At 46.3% G+C, this 17,455-nt stretch overlaps 1 protein-coding gene and 1 long non-coding RNA gene across 3 annotated transcripts in view; one reads left to right on the top strand and one right to left on the bottom strand.

Annotated features, from left to right (window-relative positions):
• Positions 1 to 16,455, bottom strand: part of TMTC1 (transmembrane O-mannosyltransferase targeting cadherins 1) — a 1,415,052-nt gene extending 1,398,597 nt beyond the window's left edge. Inside the window, exon 1 of the mRNA XM_085652351.1 lies at positions 15,987 to 16,455. Coding sequence (XP_085508477.1) covers positions 15,987 to 16,234 — 248 coding nt within the window. The 5' untranslated portion in view covers positions 16,235 to 16,455. The remainder of the gene's footprint in view (positions 1 to 15,986) is intronic.
• The window catches only part of LOC146854935 (uncharacterized), a 425,965-nt gene that overhangs the window by 99,455 nt on the left and 309,055 nt on the right, over positions 1 to 17,455 (top strand). The window lies entirely within an intron of this gene.

A 17,455-nucleotide genomic window follows, 5' to 3' on the forward strand; every position in this document is an offset into this window, starting at 1 on the left:
GCGTAGTTCTACTTACCTAACAGGAGTCCCTCTCCAAATTCGCCATTGAGTAGTCGCCTGTGCATTCCACTGTTGCGGAAGATGTATGAGTCGTGTGTGCTCCCTGGGAATTGTGCCACTAGGTCCGTTATGATGTTGTTGGCATCGCACACAACCTGCACGTTGATCGAGTGGTATGACTTGCGGTTCCTGAAGAGGTACTCATTTGCTGACGGAGGGCATATGGGGATATGCGTGCAGTCGATGCATCCAATCACATGTGGAAATTGTGCCACCTGGTAGAATGCCTGTTTTGTGCGGTCCAACTGCTGTGGGGTTGTGGGGAAGCTGATGTGTCTGTGGAGCATTGTCAGCATGGCATCTAGGAATTTTTGGAAGAAGCGTGACAGTGCGCTTTGCGAAACACCTCCGGCAACCGCAATTACCCCCTGGAAACTCCCTGAGGCCAGTAGGTGCAGGCTGCATAGTACCTGAACGTGCGCAGGGATTGCATTTGTCCGGTGGGTCTGGTGCTGCAGTAATGGTTCCAGGTCTGCAATCAGGCGCATGATCATAGCGCGATTGAGGCGATATTTCTGGTACACCTCGTCCTCATTCTGGCCGAGCAGGGTTATGCGCAGTCTGAACACTCTCTCCTGTACCCTTCTCCTGCGCTGTCCTGCTGCATTGATCCGCATCCTCCTTGCAAGCACGTAGAGGGCAGCCATTTTGGGGGAGCCAACAGGGTCTCCTGGGCCAAATTTAAGGGTTTAGTGATTGCCTCAATCATTTGCACATGTAGGAATTTTTTTTTTTTTTTTTTTATTTTTTTTTGTGACTTTACCTCCAGGTTTTGATTCCCCTTATTTAGCTCTGGCAAAATAGCGATTTTTGGGATTTTCGGTATTAGCGAGTTTTCTTGCATTGGGGTGCGATTCGTTATTTGCTATTGGCAATTTCCGGGAGCTAATAGTGATTTCGGTAATTGCGAATTCGGTATTTAGCGATTCGGTAAATTAGCATTTTGGGTATTAGCGATTCGGTATGTTCGAGGTTATTTATTTAGCGATTCGTTATTTGCTCAGGTTTTGGGTTGATGCATTGGGATTGGGTATTTTTAACACACTACCGGGAGCTATTACCGAATCGGTATTTTACCGACTGGATTTTGGCTTGATGCATAAGGGTGTAAATCTTTTACAACGCAGGGCTTTACAACACAATCCATTACAACGCATTTCCCATTACAACACAATTTACTATTCTAACTCCACTGTGGCGTTACTTTGGGGAATGCTTTGGAATCGTTTGCGATGTAAAGCCCTGCATTGTAAAAGGTTTTGCAGGGTACAAACTGTGGTTAATGGCACTGCGGGGTAACGCATGTGGGGTAAAGGATGTTTCCCCCTGAAAAAGTGGACCTATCGCAGTACTAGCTGAGCTTCACACCACGCAGAATAAGATTTCTGGCTCCTGGAGTGCCAGTCTCCATCCAACTCTCAGGTTTAGGAAGCAATTTATATCAAGTCTTAAAAGTTTCCCCCAGGACCACAACTTCTCCACCTCAGGTCAATTGGAGCACTAGTTGTACATAGTTTTCTTAATTTTAAAAATCGCATCCGCCTCACAGAGCAATCATAGAGAAGAGGACCAGTGCGTCCCCTTGACATTTTCATATTCAAGAATGTTTGAACCAATGACAGGGGTGAACTTTGAACTACAGGTTACCAAGTCATCCCATAACAAGGCAGGAATGTTCTATACATTAACAATATTTTCTCCCAGGAGCATTGCGATTTCTCTTACACGCCTTTTGCTCTGTATACACTGTAACATTGTGCCAGATGAGCTAGATGGTTACAAAATTAGTCAAATGTTCCAATTGTATTGCGTGCAAATAAGACATGACATTTCCCCCAAATTGCTGTGAAATTTACCAGAATATATGTAAAGGAAGCATAATGAAATTGCTCCTCTGAATCATACAAGTGTGCCACTGTGTGATGAGATCTCCAGAGGAGGTACAAACCTCTCCCTTAAAACTCAGTAGGGCCTGCCAAGGGCGCCAGCAAGCGTGGTGGAAATGCACAGTGCAATCTTTAGCTCCTGTCAATATCTAGTTCTTCGTGGATTGACTATCTTATGCTAGGCTTGCCTGCCCATTTGCTCCCCTTTATGGAATGTGGGATGCGTGGGGTAGCCATAGTCGCCTGTCCCCTCTGACAAGACATTGTTGGCACAACTTGTAGCATGGAACGTACGCCACCCTTATGCTGGTCCTGCCTACATGTATATATGTGCAATGCAGAGTGCCCCATAGGCAATGTGTTATTTCAGACAATCTTAGCAATCATAGTACCTCCAACTACATGTGTACACTCCAGGAATTGTATCAACATTTCCCGCTCAAATGAGCACAGAGATGATTCTTGGGCTAAATAATGTCTTTATTGAATCGTTAGATAAAGTAGGCATGAGCCTAACAACCACATGGGAACTCACATGAGGGGATCCTTTCTCAGAAAGAAGAGAAGGATCACTCAGACCTTCTGGACCCATTCTGGAGTCTCTCTTATAGATAAGTGACTAGACTCATCCTCTTGGGGGTGGTTCCTGGGCAGAGCTTCCACAGGGTGCACCTCTGCAGGATGCTGAGGTGCTTGTGTATTCCAGAACTACTCAACTGGTTCATAACATCCAGAATACTATGACCAGCCAGTTTCAAGCAGGTCCGCCCAGCCACGTGCCCCATTGCATACCTACTCGATGCACACTTGCAGCTGGGTCCGGCCCACACAGGTCATCAACCTTATCTTCTGCGGCTTGGTTCTCCTGTCCCCACTAGGCCGTGACAGCACTATCGCCTAAGGGGACAAACTGAAGTATGCACACAGACTCCACTCCCCCTCAAAACATTGCCGTTCAGTCTGTGATCTGGTCACCGCACCCACCAGGAGGAATGGACAGAATAGATGTTGGGCAGAGCAGCCCGGGGCAAAATTTTAAAAGAAAGTATTCGCTGCCTAACCAGTGGACCATTAGCTCAGAACGTGCTGTCTACTGGTTAGGGGACGCAATACTTTCTAATAAAAGTTTACACCACCTATGAATTGTGCGCCCGGAGCAACCACCCCTGTGTTCCCCCCAGGGTAGAAATAATCGATTAGTGTTTTCAAAACATATTAATTGATTTGGATTTTAACAGGATAAGGCAACACCCAGCTCAGGAACGGTCGAGGGCTGTGGGGGCGCTCTCTCCAAAGAACAGAAGTGGGTCTGAAGAAGTTTCCATCCTGATCCAGAGTTCTCAGGTCAAAAGGGACTATGCTCAAGATAAAGGATGAGGGACAGGGAATGTATCCTGAGCACCTAAATGGTACCCCTGCTTCTTGAAAAAGCCCCTGTTAATGGAGATTGTATGAACCAATTCTCCCTGTGTCACCCCTATGTCACAGTATTAAATGATGTCTTCTGCAGCCTATATGAGATTGGTACAGATATCTATTGTTTCTCTTCTATCTATAAATAAATTTGAGGTCGCAAGTTATAGCAAATGCTTACCCTGGCTTGGAAGAAGGTACTCCTGGCACTTACCGTGCACCACTGATTACAGGTGACACAAAGGCTGGCTGCGAAAGGAAGTGGCCCCTAAGCAGCACCCTGCATTTCGGTGAACCAATGGTAAATTCGTTTTTGTTAATTGGAATCCACAAACAAAGGCTCGCTGTTTCACACAAATGTCTACAGCCTGGTAACTGTAACTCAGGGAGCCTGAAATATTAAAGAACAGATTGTACAGCATGAACTACAAGGTGTGACTGGAACGAGCCACTATAAGTTCATGCACAAACAGACTTGTCAAATGAACCTGTCGTGTTTTGAAATAGTCAACAAAGATGTACTTTGTGGGACTGGTCAGGACACAATTAGGAACACTGAGTTCTGGGTCGAGCATCACCCACAGAGGATAATATTGCAGAATTGGAGAAGTGGCTGGGTGGGCTTGCAAATTAGTAAGAGCAGATGGGAAGACGTACGGGTTCATTAGGAATGGGCCGATAAATTCTGATATTTCTGGTACCGCTGTTACCACAAATATCGGAATTATGAGTTTTGTTATAAATATCAGAAGGTCAAACCTGTTCATATTTATTTGGAGAAAGATGTTAGGAATTTACCAGAACATGCAGAGTTTGGTTTGGTAAGCACCATTATCTACATGTGACCCGGGAGAGGTGTGGCGCAGGGGACAGAGTTCCAGGACCTTGGGGCTCACAGTTCGATCCCCGGTGCCGGCGGCAGCTCAGCACCATGTGACTCTGGGCAATAGCTCACTTCATCTCCCCGACCGCCCCCAGCGCCTTGAAGCCTTAATGGGTGATATGGTCGCGCTTTACAAATATGGATTATTCATCAAACACTGTCGATAGATGATAAACAGCTAATACCCGCTTCCGCTGGGCATTCCTATTCAGGTCCACAGACTTTAAGCCTCCTTGTTACTTGCTTGAGTACATGCTTTAGGATATGATTTCAGCCTATAAAATTCAGATGACTCTTATTACTATTCTTGTTAGGAATCATTATTGGTTTCAGCTTCACTAATTAATAGCTGCTGAAAAATGCCTCTTGTGAGGCAGTGTCTGGTTGTCCTGCAAATGACTCGGTGAAAAGAAAAATAATTGATCAATGAGGGGTGAAGAAACTGAACAGAGGAGCTCAGGAGAACTATAAAAAGGTTGTAATTATACGTTGTGCACTTCTAGGAATGTGTGTCAGATCACATGAAAATAAGTAAAACAGAATTTAAAATGTGAAAAAAAACACAATCCGCTAATTATTCACCTAGGACTGCGATTGAAGACAGTTTTATGACAATTCCTGACACGCTGTGTTTCAGGTTTATAAGTAATTAGAATAGTTCAGCGAGAACATATCATTTTAACGATGCGATGCCAAAGATTATTGGCCCCATTGAAAGCAAGGCACGCGTAAATTGAGTGAAAATCAACAACTTTTGTGCTGAACATGACCCAAGAAAAGCAGCGATATTCCATCTCTTACTGCTAAACACTGGGCCGTCGGCGGGCTTTTTTAAGACAAAGGAGAGATGTGGGAAATAGCTCAAATATGTACATACATTTGATATTAGAGCTGTGAGAAGATAACGAAAGTAACCCGAGCCCTGGGTGCAGAGAGATGAGCCACCTCAGGAACTCATGCGCATGTTCACAAGCACAGAGCTCTGTGAACTAGGCTCCTGTAACAACACCGCTGCTAAGAGCTGTTTCCTTTCCATAATAAGCCCTGGGTACCTAGGAGGGGACATTGCAAAATAGGTGTGGTTATGACGTCACGCAACTCTATGTCACAAGGGCAGTAACTTTTCCGTCCTAAACTTTCTTTTACTAATCGTAGTATTTCATGTGTGATAGTAAAACCAAGACTACAAGTCCCAGAATGCACTAATGTGGTACAAGAAAGACTACAACTGGGCACTAGGGGAATTCTTGACATCGAGTCATATGTAATCCCAGAGTTTAAAAACGAAAGCATCACCTAACTAGGATAGTCTGGGCCCTGCAATGTTTCAGGAAGGAGCAATATATGAAGTTACCAAGCTGCTGAGGAAAATTCGACTATGTATCCTCACCCTTCAGTTGGACGCCTGGTGGTGAGACCCAATGTGCTATGTTCTGTCCCTCGCAATATTCAGGAAGTTCATTCCATCCACAAGGCGCCCCACCTTCTTCCTCTAACTCACCCCCTCTTTTCACTCTTCTGGTTCCTCAAGGTTCTACTTTCCTTGGTCTTCCATGACCTCGCCTCAAAGCTTTGAGGTGATGCTAGGGTACCATAACATGCTACTAAGAGTTAGCGTACCATAAAATACACAAATTATCATCATTTTTTGCACACCCCTTCCCGATTTGGAGCCTTTCTGAGTCGCAAAAGGAGTTTTGTGACTCATTCCGAATCATAATTAGAAGAGGGAGTGAAAGTGTGTCCAATCCTAATTGTGATTTGTAGTGAGATAACCAATGGGTTGTGACCACAACTGTGATAGCAAACCATTGAAAGCTACCGCCACCTCGAAGAGGGTGGTAACTCATTCACAAAGGGGAAGCTGTCCCCATTGGACAACTACACTTTTGGGCATTGCATTGGGTGGAATCGGTGGGAGAAGACAGTGGTCTTGGAGACTACTGCTTGCACACCCCAATGCCTTTCCAAATGTGACACATTTTTTAAAAAGTAGCAAATGGTCCTTTAAGGAACCTGGGCTGCTTTAAAAATAATTCAAGTATGGGAATTGAAATGCAAGGATGGTGGTCTGCTGGTCACCAACCACTTGTAGAATGATAAAGTAAAGAAAAATGGGACACCAGAGCACACATTGGTGGCTATCATGTGATGATCTTTAGTATAAAAAGTAGTCCAAGATGGCTGCCCATGCATGCACATGTGTTATGAAGCACCTGTGCCAACTTTGAATTTTGCTTCTTTTTGGTAACACCATTTTAAATAAGGATTGGCATAATCAACACATCGGCATTCACAGTTCAAAGGCTTTGCCAATGGTTGCTTGGGGTTCTCATTCAGGATTCGGTGGTCTCTTTTTATGAATGGCCCACAAAGTGAGAGATTCTGTAGTTCAATGATGTACTTGGCATTCTACTATGCAGGATATATTAAGGATATAATGAGAAGGAACAGCAATTGTTGACATAATAGTAGAACAGTGGCGGCTCCTTGAGGGAGTGCTGTGGGGTGGTGGGGAGGGGCAGGGTAGGGGGTCGTAGTAAAACAAATGACATTGCACGCTGCATCACCGATTTGGCGTTGCAGCACGCGCAATGTAATTCATTTTATTTATTTATTTATATACAAAACTCAGTTCGCCGCATTCCGGAGTTTACTACCTCCCGCCCCCGCCCTGCCTCACCGCCCCTCAGCACTCCCTCGAGCAGCCGCCACTGTAGTAGAAGAATGGCCAAACAGCAGATACAGTCATTGTGTAGATCAAAATGTGTAACAAGAACCAGGAGCTACTGCTTAACAGAGTTGCAGAGATTTAAAAAGGCCGGGTAGAACTGTCTCAAAAGGTCAAATTTGAGGTTATTTTTTAAAGGCAAGTGGACCGGACCAAAAGAAATGTCCCGGGGAAAGGAGTTCCAAATTCTGAGGGCAGCAGCTGAGAAGCCTTGAAAATTTGGGATTTTTGAAGATTAGAATAGTTTAGGTGTCTTAGAATATTTAACTTTGAAAGCTGCAGGAGTCCATCTGAAACAGCAAGCTTAGAGACCAGTCAGAAAGGAAATAATAGAGTAAGTCGGTATTAAAATTATATATCTGATGGGGTAAGAACATGTCATGTAGGTATCAAGTTTAATAATGTTAATTGTTATCAATATATACGTCATGGTAATCAATGTCTTTTACGAACCAACAGGCACATAATGAACCTAGCAAAAGTATCAAGTAGTAATAGTGGTAGTAAAATCAAAGTTTATTTAGACCATAGTCTATTAAACCAAATTCCATACAGACGTACGATAAATATCTTGCACCCAAATGGCAAAAAAATTAAAACAGGCAATAAAATAAAATGGCATTTAATTTTCCACATGTTAATAATATTGCCGCAAACTGAACTTAAGAATTACAATTACGATTAAAGCGCATTAAAACCAGCAAACCAAAATGTTGAGCAAAAATATATTTTCTTCACTCCCTCTTTTTCAAGCTACTTATAACCTACCTGTAATACAATCTACATGTAAAAATTGCATGTCATATAAAAAATGTATAGTTTCTTTACACCATATTTAATTAAAGTGGGCTTTATCAACTGTCGCCTAATGTAAATAAAATATAAACAATCTAATAAAATGTGACACTGGAAATGTGTAGGTTTAGACCGCAATCACAAATACATTCACTATTCATCTGACACCAACCCAGGACAGGATTTTTAGATTATAGATTGAACACCACCCAGAATTTCATAAACTCTCTTCGCCACACTGGATTCAGGAGTCCTGAGAGATATGGGAAGTGTGTGCCTTCCAATCAAGATTTTCTTAGGTACAGTGTAGAGCTCTTTGTATTGAGATAAATCAGATCACCAACACTAGACTCTATGGCAGGCTTTCCTTTAGGTCCTTTTTGGTACATTTTATTGAAACATCACATCTAAAATCTTCTAAATTAAGTGAAAATTATTCACTATGGCAGATTTCTTCAATACAAACCATGGACACTGTTGCTGTAGAATATATTTGCATTCTGTACCAAAAGCTTAAAGTTAAATTTGATGCCATACTATTCCAGGAAGTTAAACCAATTTTTACACATTTAGCTTATATCATGGATGATAAGAGAAGTCCTAGGAGATGTGTTAGAGACAATAGCCCTCCAAACTGTTCCAATCAAATCTCAAACTTAGGTTTAAGATTTCTATGCCGTATAGCCTTTGAGGCGGAACCATAGCATTATATGCTGTGATAAATGGGGTTATTGATGGTCCACCCAAATCTCTCTTAAAATTCCTTTAAGCCTCCCACAGTTATATGAGCTCAAACGTTTAAAGAATTTAAATGCATTTTCCATTGTAATTTCTTAGTGAACACCATATCAAGATATTTATATGATGGTGTTTCTTCTACAGCCATATCCCCAATGGCCCACCTTTATTTTTTTCACCATACCCTTTATATTTGTTTTATCACTATTTATTGTTACATCCTTTGCCTTACAGTAGCTGTTAAATTCTTCTAATTTTCTTTACAAACCCACCTGAGTCACATCTAATATAACAAGGTCATCAGCTTACGGTGAACACAGTATTTGATGCTCACCCATCTTGGGAGAGAAAGAATGCATCTTATTTAAATTACTAGGCAGATTAGCAGCCTATAAAGCAAACAATGTAGGGGCCAGAACACAACCCTGCCTCAAACCATTATATGGAGGCATTTTCCATGAGAGGGTCCTATTACTATCTAGCTCCATCATAGCCCAATTATCATGATGTGACCAACTATTCCAACTATTTCAGCACCGTAAGTAGGACCTTCAGAATGCTGATCCCCCACTAATTTTCAGAGCAAAAGGTGACAAAACAACAGAAATAATTCCATCTTGGTTCTATCGCTTTCCGACCCATTACCCAGAGACTGAAACAATGATCAGTTGTGAAGTGCTCTTCTTTAAAACCACCTTGCTCATAGGGTCTCATCTTGTTGATATCAATCCAGTCTTTCAAATCCTAAAGTATTTGCTTAGTGTATATTTTATATTTTAGTGGAGGAGTGTGGCTCAATGGTTAGAACGGCAGACCCTGAAGCAGAGTTCTGGCCAGGGACCAGGGTTTGATTCCTGCCTCGGCGGGGCTCGGGCTCAATTTCCTCGGACCTGTCTATTCTCGCCTCGGTGCCTATTCTAATCACGGGCCCCACGCTGCAAGTCTGGGCAATAGCTTGCTTAGCCTCCACAACGGCCCCAACAGCTCTAAGGATGCCTGGCTTCACCCTGGGGGTGCCCAAGAGTGGACACTTCACAGGGAAAGCCAGGAGGGGTTCCACAGCGGTATGAGTATCAGTGCCAGGAAACCGCAAAGGCGACACTGCAAGGTGGCCGTCTGGTGACAGTGCGCTCTATAAGTACCTTGACATTTACATTTACATATTCCCCACATTGATTAAACACATTTGACAATCATTTTTTGGCTCATAGGGATATTAATTTTAATTGTAGCACCTTTCTAACTCTCAGGAAATTTCCCCGTTTTAAAAATACATTCAACGCAGTGTGAAGAAAACTGGTCCACCAGTCGGGATTGGCTTTAACTACAATCGTTTTGGACATTAACCAGGCCCGCCAGCCTAGTAAGATTTATACCCACTATAGTCTTTTTGTATTGCTGTCAATGTGGCACAGTATCCAAGCTCTACATCTGGGCCCATCCAGTCCTCCTTTACTCTCTTTTTTTTTGCCATGTACAATTCTGATAAAAAGTCAACCCAGGCTTCTTCTGAAATCTTAAAACTCAATGACTCCCTCTTCTTATTGGTACCTTCCTTTACCAGTTCCTAAACGTTCATCCTGTCCTTTGAAGCAAATACTGCTAAAGTCCTGTCCCAATTTACTTTGTAGTTTTCTGTCTTCCTCTCTCTAATTATTTTGGCATACTAAAGTTTAGTGTTCCGAATAAGTCCTCCCTATCATCACTTGATTCTACACCCTCATAATTGCTACGTTTTCTTAACTTCCTTCTTAGAAACCAGTGTGCAAAGATTTACATTTGTTTATTCGTGAAAATTGAATTTTTCTTTAGTGAAACCAGCAGGCAGTCAACCACTTTAGCAAAGGTATCTAACTCTGATCAAGATGATCTAAAGCTCATAACCCAACCAAGGCATGGTGAAGAGAATGCTTTATAGCAACTTCATAAACTAGCTTGATTTGTGCCAACACCTGGCATAATGCACACTTGTTTATTATGCTATGTACGCTCTCGGAACTCAATGTGTTGCTCATTGGAAAAACACACTACATAGGGCAATTCAGAGAAGTTATGTTGTAATACGAATGCCTGTTGCTTTACTTTAAAAGTCATGTTTTCGACCAGTTACAACTTTATATACATTCCATCACACTTTAAAATATTTAGAATAGGTCATTTAAACATATGTACCTGAAAAATGTTAACGTACTACAGTTGAATTTCAGCATGAAACCTTTTCATCTTCTCCTCTATCATCCTTTAACAATAAGTCGTCGAAGCATCACTGTGCACATACATTGTAACACATGCATAATTTGTAACACTGCAACTTCTTGTATAGCGCATAGACTCACTTGGGTTAAGTATTGCAGACCCACAATAAAAGCCGCCGTGTTGCACCTCTTGTTTTCCTGGTCGCCCAATAAATACTATTAACTAACTCGTAAGTCTAAGAGCCAAATTTACGAATCTTTTGTTGTGACTTAGTCTTGAAGTACCACAAAATTCCAGGAGTACGGTAGAAGTACTTCTGCCTTACTCCAGAAATTCAACGGCTAGCCAGGAGTCACATCAACTTCCGCAAATATATTTGTGAAGAAAGCCATAAAGTTAGAACAATCATTTCCTAATTCCGATGATCAAATTTTAAAAAAATGTATACATTTCTACTGCTTGTTCTATTAATTCTCTGCTTGCTCTGAGCATGTCTCTTCTGTTTTAAATTCAAATTTAAAGCACACAATTCTACTTTTTTTTATTGTTTTTATTATTTTTGCTATTTCCCTTGTGCTAAAGCTACTTTTGCGTGTTTCAGGGTATTTTGAGGTGTGTGTTCACATTTGGAGCGGCTCTTGATCAAACCAGGCCAGAATCATGTGCAGAGTGTGGGTCATACACTTGATGGACAGGGACAGCCTTCAAGCCTTTTCAGAGGTTTCTGCAGTCCATCTCCTGCCTGAGATGTAAAGGCATGAACATACATCACTGGCTCCTCTGGCTGCCCTCTGTCTGCACACATTTATAAGCACACACATTATGTCAGAAATGTAGCTTTTTATGAGTGCAGATGATAAATTGTGTTAGTGGCTGTAGGTAACAGTGCAGGCGCTGGAAGAGGACTGGTGGGTTATGTCAGCAGCTGAACATAAAAGTGCACTGTGTGAGCGTGCACATGGAGGGCTGTGCCTGGAAGGCCACATGGTGGGTTCTGCCATTAGCTGTAAGAGTGCAATGGGTCGGTGTGCACTGGGTGTATTACGTCACATGCTGTAAGTAAGAGTGCTGTGGATGTGAGTGCACTGGGTGGGTTACGTCACAAGCTGTAAGTAAGAGGGCTGTGGATGTAAATGCACTGGGTGGATTACGTCACAAGCTGTAAGTAAGAGGGCTGTGGATGTAAATGCACTGGGTGGATTACGTCACAAGCTGTAAGTAAGAGTGCTGTGGATGTGAGTGCACTGGGTGGGTTACGTCACAAGCTGTAAGTAAGAGTGCTGTGGATGTGAGTGCGCTGGGTGGGTTACGTCACAAGCTGTAAGTAAGAGTGCTGCGGATGTGAGTGCACTGGGTGGGTTACGTCACAAGCTGTAAGTAAGAGTGCTGCGGATGTGAGTGCACTGGGTGGGTTACGTCACAAGCTGTAAGTAAGAGGGCTGTGGATGTGAGTGCACTGGGTGGGTTACGTCACAAGCTGTAAGTAAGAGGGCTGTGGATGTGAGTGCACTGGGTGGATTACGTCACAAGCTGTAAGTAAGAGTGCTGCGGATGTGAGTGCACTGGGTGGGTTACGTCACAAGCTGTAAGTAAGAGTGCTGTGGATGTGAGTGCACTGGGTGGGTTACGTCACAAGCTGTAAGTAAGAGTGCTGTGGGTTTTGTCTCTAGCAGTAGGTAAGAGTGAAGTGCCTAGGAGTGGACGTGAAGGGTTATGTCAGTCGCGGTTGGTAAGAGTGCGGTGGCTGGGAGTGCCCAGGGTCGGTGCTCTCTGTACCTGATGTCTGGTTTCGAGGGGGGATGGGGGTGGGGGGGGGATACATCGGAGGTTGGCGTTTCCAGGATGCTCAGTCTGAGGACTGTTACTTCCTAAAGCTGAAGCGCAAAGCCAGGGTGCCTGTGAGCCGCAGGTGGAGGCTCACAGGGGTCACGTGCACAGAGTGCAAACTCTCAATGCATAGTGTAAGACTGGGGGCGGGGTCAGAGACCTCCGTGAGACTGGGAGTGCAGTGGTTGGGGCTGCTCTGGGTAGATGTCAGTTGTAGAAGAATGCGACGGATTCCGCCTCAGGTGGGAGCTTCCTGTAGCCTCAGCGAAACACCTTTCATTATGTAAAACCCAGTAGATGCATAGTCATCATAACGCTGCTATTGATGTTAAAAAATAATGTCCCTCGACAATAAATATTCCCCAAGCTCGGGGTTTAACATCTTTTGCATCAAGTCCGTTATGGACCATCTAGGCCAGTGTGGCGAGTGAGCCTCGTATGGAAGCCCTTATTGAGTGGTTCCTGCATGAGTCATATTCTCTATCCTCGATACTTCAAGCTCGTTGTCTTTTACTGTAAACTTGCAGTATGGAGGGGAGTGAATGTGTAAGGATGCAGTGCTGGGTTTGGTAGTGCGATGGCGAGGGATCACAGACGAGTGCAGCAGTCACAGCTGACTGTGGCCCCTTCCTGCTGGCAGGGACTCAGCGCTGGGCGCGGCGCTATGAAGATGCTCGTGGTCCCTGTATCTGCAGGTACAGTTACTGAAGGAGGTGAAGATTTGGGGGAGGGGCTTCTGCTGGGCTGCTGTTCTGGTCTGTGGTTGTTCCCTTTAATATCTGGACACGCCCACGCCCCCACTGGATGGAGGAGCCGGGGAGGCTGTGTGGGTGTCGCAGGTTTGCAGTGATACATATGTGGGGGTGGGACGGGTGAGGAATTCCGCTCCGCCAGCGGCGTTCGAGCAGTTTTGCCCACTCCGCACAGAGTTCCACAAAAGGGACGAGGAGCGGAGGTTTGTCTCTCACGCAGCTTGCCAACATTACAAGCGCGAGCGAGAAAAATCACACACTAGGCCTTCTCCCAACGTGGGCCGTTGTGGGAGGTCGCGGATGCCTGCATTGAGGAACCTGCTGCTCACGTTGAGAAAGCTGCCCCTCGAGTAGAATATCTACTTGAGTGGCAGAAAGAAGCAGCTCCCTCTGGCATGACGCTTAGTGCCGTTCGTGGTGATTTTACAGCACGTGGAAAACTCTTGGCACTAAAAATGAGTGCGAGCAGCGCGACTTACCACCCTCTGCAGCTCGCGAACTCCGCAGAGCGCTGCAGAGTTTTTTGCAGCACTTCGCGAAGTTCCCTCGGAGCAGGACTCCGCCCAGGCCTAGATATGGGCCATGGTGGATTTTCGCTGCTGTGGGATCCTCCTGGTGCTAAAAGTATAATGTTTATTGTAATTTCTGCATGCGCTGCTCAGGCGGTGAAGTGGGGTTTCCACCTTTCTAAGAAAAAAATACTGGCAATGGTTTTTTTTTTGTTGCAATTCTGGAATGGCCAGGAGATGACAGGTGAAAAATAATTTGGATAACATTCTCCATAGTTTTTTGTAAGAAATGACAATTCCCTCTCTTTCCTTTAATAGTAATGTAGAATTAATTTAGACTGCCCTGAAATACTTTTTAAGTGTGATTTATTTTCCATGCGTTTGCTGCTTTAGATTATTATTAAAAAGAGGAAAATAGTGCTTGTCGCTGCTTTCCCACATTTTAGTGTTATGGACATAACAATACAGATCTGGAAGATAAAATATCGGCCTGGTGGCAACACTAGGGTAAGAGGGGGAGGAGGAGGGGCAGTTCTGTGGTGCCCGCAGTACCTGGTGCTTAGATTGCTGCCACTGGTGGCTGGTGGGAGTTGTACGCACTTTGGCTTGCAGATGCTTCCAGCAGTACACAAAGGCTTGGCCGCCGGTCCTGGCTTAGTGTGGGGTGCTGCATCAGGTGCTGTGCGTGCATTGGAAGGAGGGTGCCGTCGATGTAGGTTATGCAATGGGACGGTGGTGCTGTCAGTTCGTGTTGGCCCGGGTGCAGCATGCTTGCAATGAAAGAGTACAGGATAGGTAATGTACAGATGCCTCAAGATATTGAACGGACTTAAGGTTTGGTGGGCGGTTTCAGCCGTTTTCAGACTCCCCATTAGAACGTGACTTCACCTGAGCATGCTCTTATTGGTGGGGAGGCCAGGGTGCATTGATGACTTAGCCCCGGAACTCAGGGACTCCTCATGCGTGACGGCAGGAGGGTGCCTGTGCCGAGGTGCTCCCAATACATGAAGCTTAGGCGGTTGGTACTGGGTGGAAGTGCTGTGGACCAGGACACTCGGCCGCGTTGGGATGCTGACAGTCAGTTGTGGGCGCAAATGGTGCAGTGATGGCTGGGACCCGGAGCACCCCCACGCGTCATGCGTGACGGCAGCAGAGAGCGCCTGTGCCGAGGTGCTCCCAGTACATGAAACTTTGGTGGTTGGCACGGGAGGGAAGTGCTGCGGTCCCGGACACTCGTTGGGATGCTGTCAGTTCTCGATGCTATGAGTGCAGCGATGGCTTAGCCCCGGAACGCGGTCTGGCCTCATGCGTGACGACAGGAGTGTGCCTGTCATAAGATGCTTCCGCTACAGGGAGCTGAGGCTGCTGTCACTGGAAGGAAGTGCAGTAGTCGGTGCTGGCAGTTTGAAGTGACACAGATGCAATCATGCAGATAAAGGGGTAGTAGTAGGTTTAGTACTGGGGTGTACTGATGGGCAGTGGTGTATGGTGCCTCCGGTACTTGAAGGGAAGGCTGCTGTCATTAGAGGGTGTTAGTGAATTAACGTGCTTGCACTATGGTGCTGCGACTGTGAGGTGCCGCCAGTCTTAACTGAAGCTCAGGGACAGTCTTGGGGATGGAATGGGGGAGGGAGGGGGAGAATGCAATTAAGTAGCGTGGTGCTGTTGAAAGAGCTATGGCGTTCGGATACTGTAAGTAGCACCTGGAGCTCAGGATTCTGTCACTGGGCGGATGAGTGCATTAATGAGGGACAGTGCTAGGCTACTTCTGGTGGAGATGTGCCTTTAAGAGGCTGTCAGTAGCATCTGAAGCCCGGCGTGCTCTCATCAAAGCGGTAGATGCATAAATGTGCATGATGCGAGTGCATTGATATAGCATTATGCTGAATTAATGATACTGTGAGTGCATTATTGTGGCATGACGCTGGTAGGACTACTGCTTTTAAATGCTCTCAGTACTACCTGTAGCTCGGATGCTCTCATTGGACGGTGTGAGTGCTTTGATGAGGCGTGAGGGTGATTGGTTACCGCTGGTAAAGATATGGCTTTAAGGCGCTATCACTACGGTCTGAGGCTGAGTGTGCACTCATCCTGGTAGGAGATGAGTGCGTTAGTGAGGCGTGCTGCTGTGGCATTGAGGCGCGGTGCTATAGCATCCTTCACAGTGTTAGGGTCTTTGAAAGCTGCCAGTCGTACCTGAAGCTGAGGGTGCAGAGCGGCCGGTAGGACTTGTGGCTGCTGTTCTCCCCCATGTCTTTGCCCCAGAAGTCGTTGCTGAAGATGCTCCGGAGCGGGGCCCCGGGCCGGACATCGGGGTTGTTGAGGATGGCCCAGACATCATCGTGCAGGAATTCCCCGTGCAGCGCCTGCCGGTAGCACAGCGCGCAGACCAGGCACAGGGCAAGCGGCGGCCCGAAGAGCCGGGGCCAGCGCCAGGCGGGCATCACGTCCTCAGCGCTCGGGCATCCCACGGGTCTCAGCTACAGTCCGCTCGCGCGACCCCAACCGTGTCCTCGCGGTCCTGCGTAGCACGCGACCCTATCGTCTCCCTGTCTCGGCTCCCTCTGTCGCGCGCTCCTCCTCGAGCCTCCTCTCCTGCGAGCGCAGCCCGCACTGGCAGCAGCTGCCCACGGAAGAAACATCCTCGGCCGCCTCGACCGCGCGCATGCGTACTCCAACCTGAGCCTAAAAATACAGTGTGGAGTGCTGCGTGCAACTGGTGGAGGTGGGAGGGAAGAGGAGGGCGGTGCGCTCCTGCGGGGCAGGTGAGGTGGGCTGCGAGTCATGTTTATAGCGAGATATTTGATACGGTACAAAGACAGAGTAGTAACCTGCGGTATTAGGCCTTTTGGGCGTGGGACTGCGCAGCACGCATGCCCTTGGGGTGTGTACGATGCAGTAGGACAACTTAAAAGGCTTTACATAGACCGTCTCTCTTATTTTGTTAGGAAATTGTCATGTTGCTGCTGTGAGCCACCAAATAAATATCCAGTGGCGTTTGTTTTAATGTCGAATATAACGGAGGACCAGTTTATCATTATCAATCGTGCATGTGAGTGGGGGCAAGGGGCTGCCAGGCATGAGGAACTCTGCCCTGATGACAGCGCTTGGAGCTGCACGCACACACGCGCGTTCACGCAGGCAAACAGACGCGCGACACAGTCACACACGCACTCACTCACTGTGCTACCGTATGTCGGGTGAGTGATGTTAAAGGAGGCATTGGTGCCTGCCTGGTGCTGAGGTTACACTTCCTAAGAAGATTGGCGCCTGGCTCCAGCCATTTACGGCGTGCATGGGTCTCTGGTGAAGTTACAGCACACTACAGGCCGAAGAGACACACCCTGCCTCGCCACTTCCCCGACTCCCATCCGAGGGTGTTCTCTGCCTCGGATTCACGCCACCGCCGCAGGGAAGTCAAACACGCCCCAGGCCGGGAGGGGCGGGCGCAGGCAGGAGTGCTCTGTGAGTTCAGCACCCAGGACAGTCCCAGCGCACACCCTCTCACCAGAGGAAGCCGTGACCGCCCAGCAGCGCACTCTTGGAACCGCACAGCCCTGCAGCTCCTTCCTACCGCGCGCAGACTGACTGCCATTATCACCACAGTGTTAGGAACCCAGCAGCCGCGGCGATACACGCAACCCTGCGGGGATTTCAAACATGGC

Source organism: Triturus cristatus, chromosome 4_1 (assembly GCF_964204655.1).
Source record: "Triturus cristatus chromosome 4_1, aTriCri1.1, whole genome shotgun sequence".
NCBI classification, from domain to species: Eukaryota; Metazoa; Chordata; class Amphibia; order Caudata; family Salamandridae; genus Triturus; species Triturus cristatus.